General features: G+C 41.4%; 1 protein-coding gene across 1 annotated transcript; it reads left to right on the forward strand.

The window, feature by feature from the left end:
* Positions 1-2,512: 2,512 nt before the first annotated feature.
* Positions 2,513-23,298, forward strand: LOC140367282 (uncharacterized). The gene is made up of 12 exons (XM_072453670.1): positions 2,513-2,720; positions 2,930-3,379; positions 6,971-7,123; positions 8,401-8,580; positions 9,837-9,913; positions 10,750-10,855; positions 14,984-15,202; positions 19,969-20,039; positions 20,141-20,251; positions 20,332-20,429; positions 22,178-22,247; positions 23,000-23,298. Exons 1-12 carry the CDS (start codon positions 2,681-2,683, stop codon positions 23,249-23,251), a joined length of 1,827 nt encoding a protein of 608 aa, XP_072309771.1. The 5' UTR covers positions 2,513-2,680; the 3' UTR covers positions 23,252-23,298.
* Positions 23,299-23,393: the final 95 nt, after the last annotated feature.

A 23,393-nucleotide genomic window follows, 5' to 3' on the forward strand; every position in this document is an offset into this window, starting at 1 on the left:
CAGTGGGACAATCCTTTAAATACAACTTGACTTTATGAAGTATATACCATAATAATAAGTTACTAAACATAATGCATTTGTCTGCTGCTCCTTTTAGGACCACTCTGTCCCAGAGCATGGTTCTTTACTATGCTCCCGGTTCCTGTCCCACATGAAAACCCGTCCAGAAGATCTTAAACCTTCGTGCTTTCTGTACTCCAAGTCCAGACCTCTACCTCTGTTTCAAGAGAAGCAATGTGCACAACCTCCCTCTTCTCCAAAGAATCAGCAAACTGAAGGTAAGGCTTAGAAAAACACCTGCTGCTTTCACAACACCTTAAACCTTCACTATGTCAGGATGTGGGACGTGACTTCTTTGAGTCAACTTCTCTGCTCATTAAAAGCGTGCCCTTCCTTCTGGCCCCTACTGAAGTGGTGCAGGTAATGGCCACCAAGCTTGTCGTTAGTGCTTAATCCGTCCATGTGATTGAGGATGATTAAATAGCCCTCTTGGACATCCTCTTTTAGTGAGGAAGTACCCACAGCGCCGCCCTCCTGGTGGTCTTCTGGTGTGAGTGAAAAGCCTGGGGCCAGGGAGACCTGCCGCTCCATTCAGAACCAGGCCACTAATGTGAAGACATTTTTCCCAGCTCACACCTTAGCTTCACAGCAGGCCATGGCTTTCAGAGCCCGGGCCTCTGCACAAGTGTGTATTGAGGGAAGGAGGTGGGCATTTTCAATACTTATTATTCTGCCATATGGTGGTCATACTTAACCCTGGTTCCCAAAAAAACTCCCTTAGGTCATTCGCATAGACACTCACACAAGGGTTGTATAATTGCCTATATTGTGAATGCATTATTATTGTATTATCAGCAAATAATAATAATAATAATTGCAATTTCTCCCAAAAAAAATCTGTATGCATGACAGAGTTTAAGGGTTTAGTTACTTCAAATACAATACTATGACCGACCCAAAAGTTAAACGTATTATAAAACATTTTAAGTTTGAAAGTGTCCATCAGGCTTTACTGTGCATTTCTCACACACATGAGCGGGCAACAGTGTAGTTCACATACACAGCAAACATAACTGATGAAACTAACAAAGCAGTGCTGAGGTCTGCCCTCTTCTGCCCTCACTGACTCTGCCCAGACCTCCAGGAAACAAGAGTAGATTGTTTCACACTCGTTGCCTCCCCTTAAATAGTGAGAAAGAAGAGAAGATGTGAATGTGAAGAAGACGAGTGAACTATTGCAAATCCAAAAGATGATGTCGGGAGTTAAAGTCTTTGGCACAATAGTATTGTTGTGGCAATTTGTCTTGATGATTATTTGATGATTATTCAACAAACAAATCAAGTGGCCACCATGGCATAGTCAAAGTTTACGTTTTACACATTAACCAAACAAATATCCAAACAAGGAAACACATTTTATCTGATTTATTCACAAAGATGGGGCAAACTTACAGGTCAGCCTTTTCTCACACACCGTGACCCATTCACGCAAATAACCCCAAACTTAGCAGACAAGCGATAACAAAATTAAAATAAAATCTGAACAATGAATATGAAAATCCAAATTAGATGCAAATGAAAGACATATTCAACTCCAATAACTTTATCAACAAATAAATACTAAAAACAAAAACTTTGAAATCAAAATAAGGATACAGAAATATGTCTTTTTATTCTTAATTGGTCAGATCAAATTGTCTTGTAAATGACATTGGTTGATAAAGTATAAATACGAATATTAAATGTATGTGTGTTATATTTTTGGTCCAGAAGATTCAGTAAGTTTCATAGATTCACATGTTCTTAAACTGCTAATGTTGTTCTACTGAGTGATGATAACATGTAAGTAAGAGTAAGAAGTGTAAGGCGTAGAAAATCATGTTGTGTGTGCATTTAGAGCAGCTTCCCTCGTGTCTGTGGTGTGAAACATGCAGCTGTTCCAGTGGGCCATGTCTCGCTGCTTTTGTGAGCGTCTCTTTCACTCAGCAGGACCCGGTGCCCACTTGAGCTGAGGAAAATAATGACACAATGTAAAGAAGAATAAAGAAAACAAATACTTCTTTACTTGTATTCTTTACATTTCATTCTGATTATTATTACTAATGCACTTAGACCATTTACAGTATAAACTAATTGTATATAATATGGGTGGTGGGTGAGCTGAAGGTTTTTCATATTCTTCACTGTTAGCAAAGAAAGAGACATTCTTTATACAAAACATTGGATCATTTTGTTTACAATGTTTAGTTTCGACCATGTGATTTTAATTGTAGGACATTTAGACCTAAAGGCACACAAGAAGTACGTTGACTTCCACCATGATCCGGTGCCGGGACAATGTGCTGCAGTCGCTCCTGGTCCGTCTCTCTTTTCGACTACACCACTGCCCAGGATCATACCAAAACCTCACGACAGAATTAACCCCCATCACGAAAGACCTCCGGAGGTTGCTACACCAAGCACTCCGCTAAGCCCCCAGAACTTCTCCGCTACGCTGGAAGACACTTTTGGGAAGAGTAAAACACCTGTATCCGACATAAGCAACACAAACTCAGTGTTGAAGTTGTCTAACAGTCCTCCTGAACCAGAGTCTCCACAGTCCCCTGACAGCCTTTCGTTAGGCTCTCGTTCAGACCTAAGTTGTCCTTCCTCCAGCCTATTGAGCCCCAGTCTGGATCTGATGACCGGAAGAAGCAGCTTCATGTCTGGAAGAACCTCAGGTAAAAGACAGATTAAAGGGATATGTGTACAATGTTTACAACTTAGCCTTTAATTATGTTGTGTCAATTAACAATGGTACATTTTCACTTTCGCTGAAAAACGTGAAAGCAATATCTAAATAAACACAATAATTAACTCTAATTGATGGTGATAATTGTGTGTTTTGCCCATTGTGCTGCCCTCTAATTTCATTTCTCACTTTAAACAGCTGAATCCTGGAGCACAGGTCCAGAGGGCATCATTTGTTCTCCACCAGTTCATTCTTCACGTGTGCTGCATACACCTGTGCCCCCCCGCCATGCATCATTACCTCTCTTTTCTCCAGCTAACCAATCCAGCCATTCTCTAATCTCTCCAAAGCCCAATGGTCCAACAAAAGCTCCCTCTCTCCCCCAGACTTCACCTGTGACTGAGCCTGAACCTAAAGGTGATGAGGCAGATAGTAAATTGAAGTGTCCCTATGAAGAAACACAATTTGAGCTTTGTCATAAGACCGCCTCTGGGCACAACATTTCAGTCCCAGTCAGTGCAAAGTCCTCCTGCCCTCCAAGTCCCCTGATGCCCTCAGCAGACGCGTCCTTAAATCGGACTCCCTCTCGCCCCGTTAGTCGTCTAGGGGCTCTGTGGCCCGCCCTGCCTCCCATCGCAATAATCCAAGGTAAGAATGTCACCCGTCTATAAGCTGTTACCCATAGCTTCCTGTCTGCACGGCTCTGCATACATTTCATTACTTGACCAGACATTGCAGGATATCCACCTAATAACAAAAATACACTGTGTGGCTTCCATAATAATATATATGGCAGGCAAGGCAAGGCAAGGCAAGTTTATTTGTAGAGCACATTTCATACACAAGGCAATTCAAAGTGCTTCACACAGCAGGAAAAATGCATTAAAATCACAAAGAAATTACAGAAACAGAAATACAATAAAATTTACTAAATTAAAAATTATCAATCCAACTGATTGTCTAAACTAATAAAATCACAAACAAAAGAGAAGAGTGCAAAGAAAAAATCCTTTCAGTCATATGCGCAGCTAAACAAAACTGTTTTTAGCTTAGATTTGAACATTGTCAGAGTAGAATCCTGTCTCACATCTTCAGGAAGACTGTTCGAGATTTTAGCTGAACAAAACTGAAAGACAGATTCTCCATGTTTAGTCCTGACTCTGGCACCAGCAGGAGGCCGGTCCATGTTTAGTCCTGACTCTGGACCAGCTGGAGGCCGGTCCATGTTTAGTCCTGACTCTGGCACCAGCAGGAGGCTGGTCCATGTTTAGTCCTGACTCTGGCACCAGCAGGAGGCTGGTCCATGTTTAGTCCTGACTCTGGCACCAGCAGGAGGCCGGTCCATGTTTAGTCCTGACTCTGGCACCAGCAGGAGGCCGGCCCATGTTTAGTTCTGACTCTGGCACCAGCAGGAGGCCGGTCCCTGAGGTCCTCAGAGTCCGAGATGGTTCATATGGCTCTAACATATCCAATATGTACTTTGGTGCTAGGCCATGGAGAGACTTGTACACAAGCAGAGCTGCTTTAAAGTCTATTCTCTGAGCCACAGGAGCCAGTGCAGAGACCTGAGAACAGGACTAATGTGATCATACTTCCTGGTTCTAGTCAGGACCCGAGCAGCAGCGTTCTGGATGTACTGCAGCTGTTTTACAACTCGTTTGGAGAGACCAGTGAGCAGGCCATTACAGTAGTCTAATCTACTGGAGACAAACGCATGGATAAGTCTCTCCAAGTCTGGTTTTGACACTATATTTTTGATTTTGGCAATGTTTTTTAGATGGTAAAAAGCTGCTGATGTTATTGATTTGATGTGGATATTAAAGTTCAAGTCTGAGTCCATTATTACCCCCAGATTTCTAATTTGGTTTGTAGGTTTTAGAGCGAGACTCTGGAGGTGACCACTAACACTTTCTCTTTGTTTCTGTGGGCCAAAAACGATTATTTCAGTCTTGTCTGAGTTCAGCTGGAGAAAGTTGTTTTGCATCCACACACTGATCTGTTGGATGCAGTGACAGAGTGAATCTACTGGTCCATAGTCACCTGCCGACAGTGAAACATAGATCTGAGTGTCGTCTGCATAATTGTGATAGGACACATTTTCACTGCGTATCAACTGACCTAACGGCAGCATGTAGAGGTTGAACAGAAGGGGACCCAGGACTGACCCTTGGGGCACTCCACAGGTCAGGGTCATGTGGTCTGAGACACAGCTACCAATTTCAACAAAGTACTTCCTGTCTTCCAGATAGGACCTTAACCAGTTTAGGGCAGTGCCAGTGATGCCCACCCAGTCCTCTAGTCTCTGTAAGAGGATCCCATGATCGACAGTGTCAAAAGCAGCACTCAGATCTAACAGAATTAAGACTGAGGCTTTGCCCGTGTCAGTGTTCAGGCGGATGTCATTTGTCACCTTGACAAGAGCACTCTCAGTGCTGTGATGAGGTCTAAAACCTGACTGAAAAACATCAAAAGAGTTGTTTATTAAGAGGAAATCTGTGAGCTGTTGGTAAACAACCTTTTCAAGGACTTTGCCCCAAAATGGCAGATTAGAGATGGGCCGGTAATGACTCAGTACTGCGGCATACCTACTGTATTTCAGCAAACTCAGAGGTCCTCGGGTGTATCTAGTCCCGAGCGAGTGCTCATGTCTGTGATTCGAGCTGATTTAGTCAATGCCTTGAAGCTTTAATCGATTCAAACTGTCTCTGAGTCCATTTTATGCCCAAATCTGAACCACAGAACCATCACCAATCCAATTATCGTATTTTCTACAATCAAAGAGGAAACAAGACTAAAAAATTCAAATATGATATATGTTCATATTATGTTCTTCTGCAGTCAGGTTTAATGCACAATCTAATGATGCAGACTACTTTAAAAACAGAAAAAACATCTTTAGAAAATGAAAAGCTGCTACCATTTGATTCCCTGTTCAAAGGCCTGGGGTCCCAACAATAGGACTTGGGATCCCTGCCTCGTGTGCTGTCTCTCAGAGGCGCTTGCCCCATGCCTGTTCTTTTTGTGGGCTCAGAGGCAGACGTGCAGCCGATGCTCATAAATCTACTCTGACCACCGCTCACTGATGGCAAAACATTGAGCCGGGAAAATACAATAGAATACCTCTGCGGCTTTCCTGCGGCTGCTAATTTACCATTCTGAATGCGGATAAAGGATGGGGCCAATGACATCTGACTCCTTCAGAAACCTTATGAAAGAAAGCAAACAATGTGTAAATTGTAAAGAGATTTTCTCCTGACTATAGTATCACAGACATCTACTGTTTGCTGTGATTCACTGCTACAAGGGGCAAATGCTGGATTCAAGCTCTGTCTCCTTAAAGACACAACATCATTACCTTTAGCTTCACAATTTTTCAATCATTGTTTTTTCCTCACAAATTTCTGCTTTTGTGAAAATTCACAGATGTTCTGTAGAATTGAAATTATGTTCTGCTGTCTCCTCCGACATCTCTGAGAATGGTGTCTTTTTTTGTGATGCAGGGCACTGTCCTGGCCCACTGTGGCCTTTGGCTCCAGGCGATAAAACCAGGGAAATAGACAGACAGAGGAAGTTTTGTGCTTCTCTGAGTCTGACATATCAAATGCAGCGACCTCCCACAGTCACCCCTAACCTCCCTGAAAAATTGAGCCAGTGCAGCCCTGTTCAGCTCAGAGTGACAGCAGCCATATGCTTTGAAGTGTCAAGTCAAGTCTTTCTATTGTGCTTTTGAGTGTAGCGGAGGGCCGCTCAAGTGCACATAAACACATTGGTATTTGTTGTCCTCGTACTTGACAGCATAAAATGTGGCTCCGTGCACTGATTCTTGTCTATGTGGCCTCTGAAAGCAACTGTGCTTGCCCTTTCTGCCATTGAATCCTCTGTATATATTATGCCTTTTCTGGTCCACGCTGTTCTGCTTTCTAATGTGTGAAAAGCCCTGACAACTTCTTTTCAGGATCATGACAAAACACGACACTTGAAGAGACCGTGTCACTTGTTAATCCCTTGTTTTCCAAACCTGGCAGAGTAAAACTAATGCTTGGATGGCTCGAGGAAAGATAACCAGTGATTGCTCATATGTTTATTATATGTGTTTTCCTCACATGACATACCTGAGGGTGCTATCACAGAGGCAGAAGAATGTGAATTTAAAACCTCAAATTAATGTTGCTAACAGAGACAACAAGTTTTTTGGCTTATCTGATGTTACATTTTAAAATTCACTCCTGTTTGCTGTAGATCGATGCAGCACTGCAGCCTCTTACTCCTCTGAGCTGAGTTGCAGTCAGTCTCAAGTTTTTGATGAATTGGATGCTATTGCCCCTTTGTCAGCCTCCTGTTCTTCCATGGACCAGCTCTCTGAATCGTCACACTGCCCTTCCAAAAATGGAGGTAGCCTATTTAATTGTCTTGTTATGCAATTTTTTAAGTGTGGTTTGGTTATATTTGCTTGTTCCTTGTACTCATTCTTTATCCTTTTTCTTTCCCTGTGACTTGTGCGCTGTATAGACGTAAGGCTTAGCCAGAGCACTCACGACAGGTTCATTGTTTCAGCTGATGTTGGCCAACAAAGGCTGAATAATTGTGTTGTGCGTGCATGCCTGGGCCAGATAGTGTGTGTCCTGAGGTGTTTGAGTGAGCCACAGAGCGACATGAGCCACCTCCCTCGCTGCTCGCTAATCCCTGACAAGGTGTTTAACCTGCTAGCTTGACCTCTGTCTGCATCTGACCCGGCTGACCTTTGCCCAGAGGTGGTAGTCGAAACACTGCTATAGCAACCATCAGGATTTAGTCCAGGATTTGATTAACTTTTATCTCAGATTAATGTCAACATGTGTATGGTCTAAAGGCGAATGAAAACAGGAAATTGCACTAACTCATTTTTGTAGACAAGCCCAGAACACTGCCACACTTACAATTATATAAAGATGTGTGTGGTCCAGAGGTAGCTGTCTGACGTGTGAGTGGATGGTAAGTAGGTTTCTAATGTTTTAATCACAGATTAGTCAATAGTTAACTATGTCTGTGTTAGCTAAGTGTCATTCAGTGCTTTGGCTACATTTAGCTAATTGCAAAGTAATACCTGGCTAAAAGAAAGTGGGTCCTACATTCTTCTAAACTTTCAGTTATTCCTGGGATTTCCACACAAAGACTCATGTATCAGCAAAGACAACTATTCAACTTCCTCTCGATGAGATTATCTTACTGACATCAGTAAACCAACATATAAACTCCCCCTGTATCACTTGTGCAAAGTGTGTGCACCTGTAAGTGCCGATTTCTTTTCTGAAACATGGACTGGCAGGATAAAATCCCCTCGAACGGCAGCTCAACGCCAAGCAGCGTGGGCTCTAGGATTTGCATGGGCACTGTGCTGGATGCTGATCCGCTTTTAATTGGGTGTGACAAGGAGAACTTTGGGGCCTTAGGGGGTCTATGTATACCCGTAGAGAACTATATTGGGACCCTCATCAAAGAACCTATAGACTGACCATAAACAGAACGCAAAGGTGGTTAAATAGAATAAATGTGAGTGCTAAATGAAAATGAAAAGAAGGGGGAAAAAATTAAATACACATTTGAATTCATTTTTTCCTGATTGTATTAGTTTTGGGGGAAACAGGTAGTGTAGATCCTAAGATGATCTTTTTTAATTTCTGGTTTCTCAGATGTTCTGTCTCCGGGCCTGACACTGCTCACTGTGGGCTGTGACTCTGGGAATCTGGGCTCACTGTCTCGTGTCCAGTTACTTCTACTGAACCGCCAAGAGACATATGCTGCAAGTCCTTTTAGTTTGGATGAAGACCTGATATCTATGGACAACTACCCTGATCTGGAGATGATCAATGGTAATGACTTATGTAATGGTAACTTTGAACAAGCTTTCAATGTATTTAGAGAAACTTCTCCCTGTAAAACTTTTCAGACATAGAAGTTCACACAGAATTTGTTCATCAAGATAATTTATTGAAATAAAAATCTGTTTGTTTTGTTGGTACAGTTTACAAATTGATCACCATCCAAGATGTTGTGAGTCATTTGATCATTGGCGTATTCCGTATCACTGATAGGATATCTCAGCGGGAATCTCCAGCTTTGTCAAATCTTTCTGACAGTTTGAAACAGATCGTGTGATAAGCAACAACCGTCACATAGACAGGTGTGTACATGTCAGCAGCAGCACACATGATACTCGACCAACTCTCCTGCTGTGAGATCCATTATACCTCCACTTGTCTCTGCATCACTCACTGCTACATGACATAATAACAAATGTCCCCCAAAGGTGTGGCAGCTCAGGCTACAACTTTGTAGGAACATCATAATGCCTCATTTTAGCAGAGATCAAACTGGTACATCATTAACCAGGGAAAGTCCAGCACTGATAGCTTAAGTCTTAGAAGTAAGCGCTAGATACAGGACAAACAAAACATGGGGCAGGAAACTAGGAGAGTGTGCAAGAAAAGTATTAAGGATTTCCACATTATTTGTTTAAACCCATTGCAACGGAGATTAGCTGACCCTTACACGCTTATGTGTATAACTGTTTTGAGATGTGAGTGACCATAACATGTGCAGCATATATATGTAAAAATCGGTACAATGAATAATGTACCGAATAACAACACTTCTTTGTATCAGTATTGTTAAAGCCTGTGACTCCCAGGACAAATTCTTCCTATGGGAGAAGATTATCTTATTCTATAAAAGGGGACATTCTTTTTTTTTTTGCCACAAATACTAACATAAAGAAAATAATAAATCTTAAACTTCCCCCCCCCCCGCTAAAGTGTATATTGCCTCTTTCAGTGTTTCCACAATAATGTTTGCACCTGGCACGCTTCTGTAGACAGGTGCTCCTCTGAGCTTTATTGGTCCATTTCTGACACTATTTGCTTTGAGATTAGGAGCCATAATTGGAGCTAATACACAACATTAGTCATATCTGAGCACACAGAGCCAAACACAAAGAGCGCATGAAAATGTGTAGCAGGGTTGACATTTAAGTACACAACGAGAACCAGCGTCACCTGCATGAATCCTTGCGTGAGCACAATTGCTTCCTCTGCCTTTTGCTTTAAGCAATGTTCTGTGTGTTTGTCAGGTGTTTGGAGGCCCCTCACAGCTGGCAGCATCTCTGAAAAGTGTGGCTCCACGGGGAAAGCCCATCAAAACAAACTGGTAAGTGCAGCTAACCCTTGTGAAGTTGTTTGGTCTCCCCCTTCTCTGTTGTAAGCAAACATTGGACTATTAAGAGTTCAACTACTATTGGACAATAACTCCAGAGCCGGCACAGAGAGCTTCCATTCCGTACAAAAGACCCCATTTACAAACTTGAGCCAACATGCATTTATAACTGTTGTTCCAGTTTGTCCGAGCAAATTGTTGTTGATAATTGCGGCACAATATAACAGAGGACACACGGCGTGCAGCAGGTGTGTGGTTAATCAGTCATCGGCTCCATGCGAAGGGGGGCAGGACTGTACGGCACCCAGCTCATTGCTGTGTCACAAGGGGCTAAATGTCCCTGTGGGATTCTGTGGGATTCTTTTGGAGGATGCACCAATACCAGGTTCAGGCAGGGGCTGTCGGGTGAGGGGTCAGGGGGTAAACAGGGCTTGTGCATGCTGGGCTCCAGTGGAATGGATGCAGGTGCTCTAAATGATCTACGATTAATCTCCCCTTTATGACAAATCAGAGAGAGAGAGAGAGAGAGAGAGAGAGAGAGAGAGAGAGAGAGAGAGAGAGAGAGCGCATGTGTGGGTGTTTGGGTGTTTGAAAAGCTTGAATGAGCATCTTAAGCCCTTTGCAATTATGCCAAGCTACAATGAAGAGCTAGAGTGCTCAGAGTCAAGTCAAACATCTATTTACATAATACTCGTCAATGAAGCAACACGTCAGTTGTTGTAAATTGTGTAGTAATATCATTTTTCTAGATTAACATTGCCATATTATTTTCCTTTTAAAAAATGTATCTATATATTTATTATTTTCTATTCTATTTTTTTATTTTTTAGGATGACATGGAACAATGTTCTGGATCATCTTGCTCATGGATCATTGACCCAAGCCCTTCATACAATATATTTAAATCCTCTGACTCACAATGCAACTCCAGTCTAGGTATTGAAAACACACAAACCCCACAGGCCCACACACACACACACAATCATAAATGTTTGGTTTTCAAGCTGTTTGAGGACATAATGTTGACTTACATTAATTTCCTGGAGACTGACACTAAACACCTGACCTTTACCATAACCTCAACCTTTTTTCTCCACATCTTAACTTAAAATTCTGTTGATATGAATTTGTGTCATGGGATGTCCTGTTTTTTGTTCCCATGAGGGAGGCAGTCCCCACGAATTGTCGAAGTGTATTTTAGTCCCCACAGTGTGATGAATATCTGCCCGTGGTTAAGTGCTTGGTACACTGTGCCAACTTAAAGCAACTTAAAACTATAATTAATCAATGCAAGGGTCCCTCTTCATCATTAAGTTCTGATCCTATAAAAGCCCACTCTTTCAGCTTTATTAGGACCCATTGTCTCTCTGCTGTCAGTATAGTGTTTGGCGTACGCTTGTCTCCGGTACACCTAAGCCCACTAATCCTTGCTCGGGCCAGCTGGTTTGCCGTATCATCTTTACCTGTGTGGCCGCTTGTGTACATTCATAAGTGCTGCTTTAGGTAGTTTTTACCATTTATAGTACAAACCACTGGCAAACTGGCATCATTCTGAAAGGAAAGTACTGTAACTACACAGACTCGTGGAGCCACGTCAGTCCAAACTGCATTTCCTGCCACCTTCATTTGACCACATCTGTCACTAGTGGCTCATTTGTCCACTGTCATTCATCGTGCTATAAGGCTAATGGTCCATTCTCCGCAGTATTCCTACAGGCAGCTTTAATGCCATCAATCACTTGAAAAATGATACGCCTCAGGGCAATCCTCTTTTTATTCATGTAATTCCCAGTTCTTGCTATAGGTTGTGTTACATGACATCACATCATACAAACATTTCTATTGTTTCAAATTAAGATGGAGACAGTCGGAATTATATGATAGAATTTGCTATTTAATTGTCAGATTACAGATTGGTTGACCTTTGTTGGTTTATGGTTTGTACCTCTGTAATTACTGGGCCTAGTCACATCAAACAAAAACTAGTACGCTCAGCGTATTCTCTGTCAGTATAAATAGACAACAAAGGGACCCACTTATACTAGTCTACTAGTAGACTAGTATATATCACCCGCATATTCCCTTTAGCACATCTAAGAGCCATTTAACGGTTGTCACTGTTTTACAACTCTGTTTGAGTCCTGCAAAGTCTAAAGAAGATGTCACAAGAACATCCCGCTGATGCTGTGTGCTTTAACCTTTTGGAGGCCAAAGGCATGGTCACTCTGGGGGAGGAGCAGGTCAGCACCGGGGCACAGAGAGGTCAAACCCGCTCCATCAGGCTCTAAAAGACACCCAGTGTGTGGCATGTCTTTGTGTGAAAAGGTGAGATTCAGTTCCTCCAGAGGTGTAAGGGTTCTGACCTTCAGAGTGACTCCTCGTAATGGATGAAATGACCCCATTATGACTCAGCACCAAGATATACTCTGACAAACCAGCTTTAAGGATTGAGATATTCATTCCTATTTCATAATTTTGTTGTTACAAAACATTTTAAATGAATTTAGTTATTTAGATTGTAAGACAATAGAAGGGTAAAATATTTTCTAATAAAGGTAATAATAACATTTTAGACTGTGCTGGTATTCTTTAAGGATCAGAACAGCTACGAGAGTGATTCACTTGGGCAGTTTGAATACATTTAAATATGCAGTATGTTGATAATACATGTTAAAAAGTGCTTTTAAAAAAACAATTAATAAAAAACAACAAACTAAGACCTATGTTGATGGAGCTTCCGCAAAACTCACAAAGTAGATCTTTGTCCAGCTTTGTCCCTTTGCTTCACTCTACTTTTAAATATATTCATAGTATTTAGCATTCAGCTGTTACTGAAGATGTTAGTATATAAATGAATGTCGTTCTACTGGGCTGCAAGGAGCACTAATCTGAACTGACCCTTGCAGCTTGTTTAGCTGGACGGAGGATACAGCACAGATTATACCAGGGAAACACGACGATGTTGCTAGCAGAGATTAGTCATGTAGTGAACAGGGATCGTTTGCCCCCAGAGGACCACACACTGTCAGAGTAGCCATGCCACTATTGTCTCTAAGCCATTTGCAGTGTGGAAGCACTAGCCATTGTATCCCAAATCCATCAAATATCCACAGTTTATCCAAGTTTCCCCTAAAAAAACTGAACTCAAGCTCTTTGATTGGCACTTGTCAAGGCTGGAATGACGTGTCAAGAGAGCCTTCCATAAAGGGACCCTGAAAGAAAAATCCCTTGCCCATGAATAATAATTTGGTGAGGATTTTCCCTTTTATGCACACTGCTTGATTCCTCTATTCTTTGGGGAGATAGAGAAGTAAAGGCTCTGGGTGGCATCTGTGAATAGGCCTGGTGCTCTTATTGTGTTGCCGATGCTCATCCCTTTCTCAAACATGCAAAAAAAAACTGATAAGTCCAACCTTCTTGTTTCAGCCTGGTGCCCTGGATGCTGAAGGCCATTCTGTGTTTGGGCAGATTCTACATCTGTATTATATCTGGTGGCCTATTTGTAAATTGGTGTAGAGCTTTTACTTGGCCTCTCACAGCTAAATCCAGCTATCAGTTCTGTTCAGACGCTGAAGCCTGAAGTGACCAGTAATCATTAAACATATTACAACCCCCAAGAAGTGTGGTTGGGGGATGCGGACAAAGGCTACTTTTCCCCTATGTTTTGGGGGCAATTCTGAAACATCCTCTCTTTGTGACATTTACTTACTGTTGAGCTTTAGTTTGCATGTGATTATGGCATTGGTCTGTGCCCTCCCAAAAGCAGCTTTCTCAAATGACATCTCTCGTTGATTGATTAACAAATTATCCAAACTAAACCAGGAGCTTAATCTACACAAATACACATAAACATCACTGTTGTCTTAATGCGAGTAGACAGTGTTGTGTTTTGTTTTTGTTAGATGTCCAGTATGTTCTGTTTGTCTTTAATGTCATTGTGTTTGGGTGACGAAGCCGCTATTTTAATGCAAGACAAATTTCAGATCCTAGATTTGACAATAAAATATTGTCTATCTATCTATCTACCGGTAGCTACATGACGGCAAATGACCTCCTGGGAAATGCAAAACCAGTCTACCATTTCCACAATAACATTCTTTATTGTTGATTTCAATTATTTAGTTTGTCTAGTTCCATGTACATAGCAATGTTACAATACTATTACTCCCCAAGAAAAGTACAATTTCAGTGAATATGGTTTTATGGGATGATTGAGATATTCATTCTTTTAATTTGGTGTGAATATATTTATAAAGGACCACAGTATAAAGGACAGTTGTTTGTTTTGCATATAAAAACCATGACACATGATTAATATGCTACTGAAAAAAAAAGGTAGATCATCAAGATAAATTATTTTGTGTATTTTGTGACCATCTCTATGGCCTGTGTTATGCAGTGTGGTGGAAGACAGCCTGTCAAATGAGACGTCGCTCCATCCATCTCTGTGGCTGACCCTTTTACACCAGGCAACAAAATAAATGAATTCACGTCAACACATTCAGAATTGTATTGTCACTGCCCAATAGTTCTTCTCCAAACCAAACTTTTATGAGTAACTCTATTTACAATGCACTTTTAAAGGTGCACGGTGTAACTTTTCTGGTTTAGAATCTGTCACCTGCTTGTCTTCCTGGTTATTTCTTTACCAGGAATATGCCACAGTATAGCATTAAACTGACCCATCTTGCATTTCTTCAATTACCAATGGGTTCAATGCCTTAAAATACACTGAAAAATATGAATTCTTAGGGTAAGCGGGGTTGCCTCTCCACAGACCTTATCGGGAACTTGGCCTGATGGCTTTTCCTGCTTGTCTCTATGGAGTTAATATAAGTTTAATATCATGACTGTAGAACATCCCAGGCACTGAAAGGTAACTCTCTAGCCTTTAACAGAACAATGAAAGAGAATTAGGCCTGATAAAAGGATTTGCAGTTGTCGGAAGTGTTTTGTGCTAAAAGCTTCTTTTGTTTTTAAATGTGTGTTTGTTTTACAAGACGGAGGTTGTATTTTAGATCCCTATAGGACTAAATACTATACTGTTTGAATCCACTGTTTCAGGATCTTTGAGGCATGAGGTGGCCCCGTTTGAGCAGCCGTCAAATTATTCAGGGTTTGCTGAAGAGGAGGAGGAGAGATGTCTAACAATAGAAAGAAGTGAAGAAGACCGAGACAGGAAGCGGGAGCAGAGAAAAACGAAGGCCCTCAAAATGCTTTCCAAACTACAGGATGACGCACCTCACCAGTCAATAAGCAAAGGTCATGCCAACTTTGAAGACTGTAAGTTCAGTGAGATACACAAAGCACATTCACAAAAACATGTACATGACCAAGGCATTGTAACATTTAATCCAAATATTCTTGTAAACAATGTCAAGATAAATGATTTTGACCACTCATTGCTGTAATACCCACATTATGGTATGTTTCTGAAGCATGCTGGGCACACTTTCCCCAGTTTCACGCACCTGATTTCTTTTCTCCCTCAGAACTTTCAGAGATTGTGGGGGCACATGGCTCCAAAAATCACCATATTCACCTAAGGTCAACGTTAAAGAGCTGACCTTTCCCAGAGGTCATTAGGGTCAGAGTTCATCTGTGAGAGAGCTACCTTGTATTGTTCTGATTATTGGGCAGCCTGTACCTTTCTATCCCATTCAAGTGAATGAAGCAGCTTTAGTATATTCATCTACTTTTGAGAATGGTGTGTAATCTTCAGATAACCTCATATTAGACTAAATGTGTCTATTATAAAGAGTGCTGACAAACACTCATCGTGACTCATTGTTTTGCCTTTATTTTTTTCTGTGGGTCATTGTTTAAATGTGCCCTCTTGTTGCTGCTCATTAGGTGGTGAAAGGACCAACTTGTCGTAATTGGTTTTGCCCAACACTGGCCAAAGTGCTCTCAAAACAGAGAAGCCCCTTCCCATACACAGCTTTCTATAACTTCCTGTACGACCATTCAACTCAGTGACACTCTGTGGTTGTCATCCATCAGCAGTGACTGCCATGTTCTCAGCCAATAGCCATAATAGGAGTTTACAATGTGTATTTAAGGATGAGAGCTGTTAGCCTGAGGTCTAGAGCTTTTGATGAGACTGCTGGGTTTTCAAATTGTTCTGCTTCATAAAATCATTTTCACGGCCTTTTAGATTTGTTAAATTTAAATTGAAATTAAGGCTTATATTTTCATACAAGGAATGATATTAAAATACATTAATACATGTAGATTCCTGTTCTGTGTTCACAGTGAGTGACGACAAATTTAGCCTTCAGCCATGAAAAGTCTGTTTGGCTTTTTAAAATGGCCTTGTTTTTATATTGTTTTTGAATGTCAGTTCATTACATGTGGACAGCACTGTGCAGTGATGAACCCAATCAGGAAGCCTCCAATGGATTTACAAAGGTTCTGCCGCAAAGTCTAGTTTCAGGCCCAGCATATTATTGGTGGGGTCATTGAGCCAGATTTTGAGTCTACTCTCTGTAGTTTTGATTCGAGTCCAAGAGCACTCCTAGTATTTATAAGTGGCTGACAAATAAAGTTTCTCATCAGAGAAAATTATGGTTTCCTGGATCAGTGAAAGTTCAACTGATCAGATCAGAGGAAAGTTTTTTATTTATAATGTTTAAATCAGGATGGGAATTAAAATACACAATCTGAACATAATAATTATTCAGAAAATTTGCAAGGTCCAAATATGCTGCCCTGTAGGACACCAATCATACTGTTTAAGATCTTGGATTTCATTTTGAATAAATGCTGTTACATTTCAGCATTTGTTTTACAAACAGATATACAGATATCTATCTATATAATATATATATATATATATATATATATATATATATATATATATATATATATATATATATATATATACACATATGCTTAAAGGTGGTATGGACGATTTTTTTCAGCAATTTTTTTGTCATATTTCCTCGTGGCGTGGATAAATCATTTGTCCTGCCACGTAACAATCATAAAACGCACCTATCGCTCACCTGCAGCCGCGTCAGGCGTGTCTAAGCGCATGGATCTATCATAATATAGTTCCCTCAGTGAACGGGGCAAAATGAAGACGGAGAAAGACAGTTCGAGCTGACGCAGAAGTGGACAGAAATCAACGGGAGACGAGCGATGCGATGCGCTCCGTTGCGCTAATAAACAAACGCACGTGTGTGTTGTATCAGTCCGCACGGGGAGTGCGCATGCGCACTTCCGCCTGCGTTCCCAAATCGCCGAAAAATCGTCCATACCGCCTTTAAGGATATTTAATCTTGCATTACCCTGTTTCGAAAAAGATAGACTCAAGCCCTTCACCTTTTACAAAAGCCTGAGGGTGCAAGGTCAACACCAGAAGGAGTGGGTTGAGCCGCGGTAAACAAAGACACACGCAGCAGCCTCAAACCTCAACACACGCTCCCTGAGCGTGCCATAAACACTCCCAAACAAGCTTTAAAATCATCTGCTGTGTGCAGCACCAGATCTCCAGAGATAACCTCACAAAGCAAAATCATCTGCTATTATTGCCCTCCGGTCCTTGACATGCTGCCATTAATAAGTCCATTGTGGGGCAGTGCTCTGTTTGTACGTCGTATAATAGACTCTTTGACAGATTTACTTTGCTCACTCCCTTGTTACCGCTCTTTTTTCTCCCCTGAATACAGTAGGCGCACTGCCGTACATCAATAGGTGAGCTGTTTGTCTGCCTAGTCTTTGTGGACCGATTGTAAACACATAGAAGTATTCAATACCAAAGGCTGAGCAAACATGCATTACATAAAGGAACTGTATTGTGAGGACGCTATGTGCATCCTCAAAAAAGTCACTCCAGCTTGTCAGTAACTATAGGACATTTTAAAAGTAGTACTAAAAAGTTGAATTAAAGATTATTTTTTGTTCTGTTAAATTTACAGTCTGTACAAATTCTAATTGTGTGAAATGACTATTCAATGTGTGCCATGATTGACTATTGATTTTAATTTTTGCCTCATATCATACGCCAACTTACAGATCACCCGGGTGGGGGAGGAATATCAGTTTGCTCTAAATCCTTTCACTTGTTTTGGAGCTGTATATATGGGCCATGTTGCCCTGCCATTCTCCTGCTATTAAAAAGGGGGTCACTCTGTGCTTTTCAATATGACCTTTGTTTAAGAAATTATGGGACACTATCCAGTGCTGGAACACAAAAATGGAAACAAGAGTTTAACAATAGATCTCTGTGTGGACAGGACCTAGCAACATTCCAGTGTCACTAATCACTTTTGTTTTTTGTGTTTATTTGTTGTTTGTTTGTAAAAATTGCATACAATACTGTTAAACATTAACATACTTTTATATGTATTTTGTTCACATATTTTACTGTTTCATAATGTATTTTTTCATACTAGTGATATGTTTGACATGGAGACTCAGTGTCTGCAGCGGGGGGTATAAATCATGCACAACCCAGTAACAATATTTGTCAGAAGAGCGCTCGGTGTGTTTTTTCATCTGTCAGCTGCAGACATGGAAAATTACTTCCAAGTGCGTGTTAAATGAGTTGTGACCTGGCTGTTTGCAGCCTGCCACCATTGCCCAGGTCTTGACTCTGTAAAAGAAAAGGAACAAAACTGAAAAACAAACGCTGGTGAAAGAGAGACCCTCCCTGCTCATCATCATCATCATACCCCTATTCTTCCTCTCTCAATTGCAACTGAATCGCCTTGGTCTCATTACAGATTATGGCCTGAGCGGAATGACTCTCGCCTTTCGCCACACAGGCCCCGTCTTGATTAACATTTTCTGCTAGGCTTCACACTAAAGGCTCAACCTGTGCGCTTTAAAGGCGTGGTGAAAAAAGCCATCAAGCGCTGGAGTGGAATCAGATAAGGCTATCAGGCAGGAGGCTTTACTGCCTGCTTTGTCCCTCAGTTCTGCCCGCCTTTGCTTCCTCCCTCAATCTCTCACTCCACTGCACCTATTGTCCTGTGGACGTGGTGCACCCTACAGCCACAGACCCATGGCCTCCCCTACCACTGTGTCTTAACATACTCAAATCAAATTTTGATCTGTTTTCCATCAGCAGTCTTACTTTTGTTAGTGAATTCTCTTAAATACAAAAAATAAAAGAGTCACACTGGAATAACTGGATGTGCACGCAGAAACGTGTTGTGATTAGGACAATTTGAATCTCTTTTGCTCTTTCTCATTTGACTTTGTAGAGACTGCATCTTGTTATAATATTCAAATTCTTATTTGACATTCAGTCCACTACTTGAGCTGCTGCAGGTGGCTATCCCTGATCCTCAGCCTGCTTGTGGTTTTATTCACCTCGCCTCGCGTTTCACTTCAGCAGATTGCTGTGTCTGATCCATGTTGGATAAATGTAAATGTTCATGTCTCAAGAATAGGCCAAAATCCCTGTTCAAGTAGAGAATGGTAACTCTCGATGCTATAGCTTGTGAAGAAATTTGCAAACAGATGTGCAAAGCCAGCTCACACGTTTTTTGATCAATCATGCTTTAACAAGTAAAGTTGACTAGATTTCAATGTAATATTTTGCATGTGAAAAGATGAGGCCACAGAATGGCTGGTTTTGATTAGGCATAAGCTGATAAATGGCAGATCTGAACTGCCCCCTGCTATTTCAGAGAAACCCCAGAGGTCCAGCCTGATATAAACACTGTTGCTCTTCTTTCTTCTCCACACCAAATGAATGCTCCCATTATTCAGTAGACTCATTCTCATTTTCTAGATTGAAGTGGCAGCAGCTTAAAAGCCCCCACTACTTCCCTCCCCCTATTCCTTGTCTAGCCTTTCCAAATTTGCTTAATGAAATATTCATGGAAGTGCTTTGCTAAACGTAAGCATCTACGTTGTATTTACGCATTAAACATTTCTGCATTTCTCTTTTCTAACTACATTTCTCTTCACACACATTGCTGGCCAACTGCTTTGAGTTATCCTGTATATCGTTTTAGCCGAAGCAGTAATATGAAAATAATATGACACACAACTTTTATTATTAATATTAATATTGATATTATTTTTCTGTACAGTTGACTTTTTGGCAAAATATTGCATTTTTAATCAGGAAAGGCTGGCTGAGTACAAAAGAGCTTTTGAAGAAGTGAGTTTTTTCAGTTTGACCAATGCAATGCATTTCATCTAGTTTCCTGATGATGTTTCTGTTTGTCTCACACTTTATATTTTCTTCCATGCATATTTAAGGAAGATGGTGATGGGGATGGATACATATCTTGTCTTCAAGTTCTGTGTGCATTGAAAAGCATTATCCCCCCTGAGCTACTGTCTGAAGAGGAAGAAATCTATGTTTACAGGGTTTGTCCTTTATAGAAATTGCTTCAAAAACCTACAAACATGAACATGGGTAAGAAAAGTGATATGTTGCTGTGTTTCAGATTCTGGAGACGGTGGACTTCAGGGTCACTGATGGGCTTGTGGACCTCAGGCTGTTTGCCGTGATTGCCAGTCTGGCTCAAAAGATAGCCACCATGGAGTGAGTGATCAACAGAACATGATAAACACATTAATTAATTTACTGTCCCACTCATTACTCATGCAAACTATTGCCCTGGTTGTCTGTAGCCTTTATCACAGTGTCAGTGTATGGGTACCCACATGCTGCAGATTCCCACACACAGAGCTGTATCATGCCTGAGGGTTTATGATTCTGCACACACAGGAGTTGGTGCAGCCACCCTCCTCCGGAGGTCTGTGAGGGTCAAGGCCCACTCTCGTTGGCCAAGCCCCAAAGTGAGAGCTCCCTCTCAGTCATTGCAGAGTCGGGTCATGGGTCCTCAGATTTACGGCCACTCCTTTGTGTTGTGCTTTAGACTGACTGGGGCTGAACAGCCATGGTGTCGGCTCTATATAGAGCCAATTATAGTAATGATAATGAATGTTCACATTAAACTTCTTCCATAAAAGTCTGTTTTATAATTCAGATAAAGTCTTGAGGTTGCATCCATAATGCCCCCTTTTTTTCTCAAGACAATAGCATCCTTCTGCCACCTGCCTCAACTGAATTGATCCTATTACCTGTTTCAGTAAATCCTGTTGTCTCTAATCCAAGATTAAAAATGAGCAGTAACAGTAATCACACAATCAGTCTTTCGTATCATGTAAGACGCTCTATCCCAGATTTATATTCCTTGTATTTTAAGATCACAATGGTCGCCCACATCCCATGACTTTAGCACTTCTTTTAAACACTGTTCCTTTTTTCTATGGCTACTGTCTGTGCCTTTTATAAACCTTGATTTTGCCCGTTTGTGCCTCCCAACACATCCAGCTTCAGTTAACCTGTCTCTACAATATGATAAGCAATTTTCTTGTAGTGCTTTTATAGATACTCAGAGTTGCTTTACAATTGTATGCATTGGTTAGTCCAAAACTTTGGGCATTACGTAAACAAAAAGTTGGCTGTTTTGGTCTCAGCAGGGTTCCACATGAGTTATGACAATAGAAAATGGGTTAGGCTACTATTATCCTCCTCAATGTCCATCACCAGACTCTGACCCTCGTTTATGCTAACTATTATCACGCCAGTCTCCCTAGCTTACCAGCATTTGGACTCTTTTACTGCAAACCAAGTGCAATTAATGATCATTAGCTGCTCTGTCTTTTTTCATCTCCATCAAGCCCCTGCCCGCATTATGGTTTGCAGACAAGGGCCAATCTCAGCACAGGGCCACTCAGGCGTGGACTGCACTCAATGGCCTAACGCTTGCCCATTCTTTGCAGTAACAGGTCATTCAGCCCACTGTGGGTGGGGGGCTCATTAACACTGGGTGCTCGTTATAGAGGGGACAACGGTGCCTATGCCACACGCTGGACGAGAGAGCTGTGTCCTCGTCTAATTATCTAAGTAGACCTAGTTCTATTGGTTTGAGGATAGAAATCCCTGTAGCCCTAGCCCAGCCCTGTTTTCTGCTTGCCCTCCTTCTCTAACAAACCCTGCACACCCTGCCTTGTCATCCCCACTCCCCAAATGTGTGCAGTTTCACCGTTACTATGGCGGGATATGTCTGTGTACCCATGCATTGTTTTGCCACTGTGAGCAACCACAATAGACTCAGAACACTTTACCATCATGCTGGATTGGATAAACCCGCCAAAAACACACGGCCTATGTTCTCATTAGTCTCTTTCAAGAATGTCACAGAATATTTTAATTTGTACAAAGGCAACAACATTTCTTGTTGTCTGTTTTTATAATGTTTTTTTCTTTTCCTTCTTCATCAGTGACTTTATGCGCTCCCTTATCAGTAATATAGATTTTCGCTCTCTGGAAGTTAAGCTCTTCAAGGCCAAGGTAATACCCTGAATTGTGTATTTATTCAATTTATTCTAATGGTTGAAAATATTACTTTTTTTAAACATATTTTCTTTATCTGTGTGGAATATTACAACAGATAGGTCCTGGTGGAAACTTTGAAGTGCAATTCCAAAGCATGCTTTGTATTTTTTATGTCAACCACTCAACACTTGTGCATTGAAATGAGGGAAGTGAGCCAGTTAGAAAAAAAGAAAAAAAAGGGTGCTTTTCCCTTTTCATAGATTAGCATGGCACTAATCTCATTAAAGTCCCCAGCAGCGAACATGCTGTCCAGTCCGCCCAGCCCTGTAATCAGCCTCAGACATACAGAACCTCTCAAATAGACCTGTTCTGTCCCTCCACCTGGACATTTACTGAGGTGTTCGTCCTGCCTCCGCACCACACCAGCCACTTAGAGTTAGAGCAACATGAAAGCCATTGGCCGCGGGTGTGCGAGGCGAACCCCTGGCCAGGTAGGCAGGCTGTGTAATTATAGAGCTGTTAGGGATAGGGCTGTTAACAGCAGCGTAGCGAGGAGAATGGGATGATTGCTTGAGGGATTATTCCCTCCCCCAACAATAATTACCTGGACGGACTGCATTAACTGTGCAAACAGGTGCACTCAAACAAGGCCAATGTAATCTGAAGCCAGTCTGACTCCGTGGCTTGCACTCTGACAGTTGTGTACACTCATATCTGCATAAACATCCTAATCCACTTACAACGTTGTGTGTGTTGTTATCATGCAGAAGCTGTTCCTATTTCTTCTAGAGGAGCAGACAGGTGACGGGACATCCCAGCAGATGTATATCAGCCCAGAACAGGTGATTCTAGAGTTAAAGGCTGGGGGCATCTGTCTGGAGCAGGAGGCAGTCATGAGAATGGAGATCCAGCACATTCCCCCCTTAGATCTGCTGGACTTTTTGGCCTATCTTCCTTTATTCATGCTAATACACAAGTCTGTAATTGCCAACCCATTAGAAGATTTCTGTAACTTATGACTCCTCACAACTATTAGTCAGTATTGTACTGCAGCTTAACACTACACATGCATCGCTTACAATAATTGTACAACTAAACAACTAAATTATTTAGTTGTTTAACAATGTCTCTGAGGTAAATTGAATGAAACAACTAAAACAT

The sequence above is a fragment of the Eucyclogobius newberryi genome, unplaced genomic scaffold, assembly GCF_026437365.1.
Source record: "Eucyclogobius newberryi isolate DKJ021-1_F unplaced genomic scaffold, fEucNew1.0.hap1 SCAF_2, whole genome shotgun sequence".
NCBI lineage: Eukaryota > Metazoa > Chordata > Actinopteri > Gobiiformes > Gobiidae > Eucyclogobius > Eucyclogobius newberryi.

Coding starts and splice junctions, on each gene's coding strand:
- LOC140367282 (XM_072453670.1), top strand. CDS start 2,681: ATGACCGGAAGAAGCAGCTTCATGTCTGGAAGAACCTCAG. Junction 3,380..6,970: donor TCCCATCGCAATAATCCAAG/GTAAGAATGTCA, acceptor TGTTTGCTGTAG/ATCGATGCAGCACTGCAGCC. Junction 20,252..20,331: donor AAGAAATCTATGTTTACAGG/GTTTGTCCTTTA, acceptor GCTGTGTTTCAG/ATTCTGGAGACGGTGGACTT.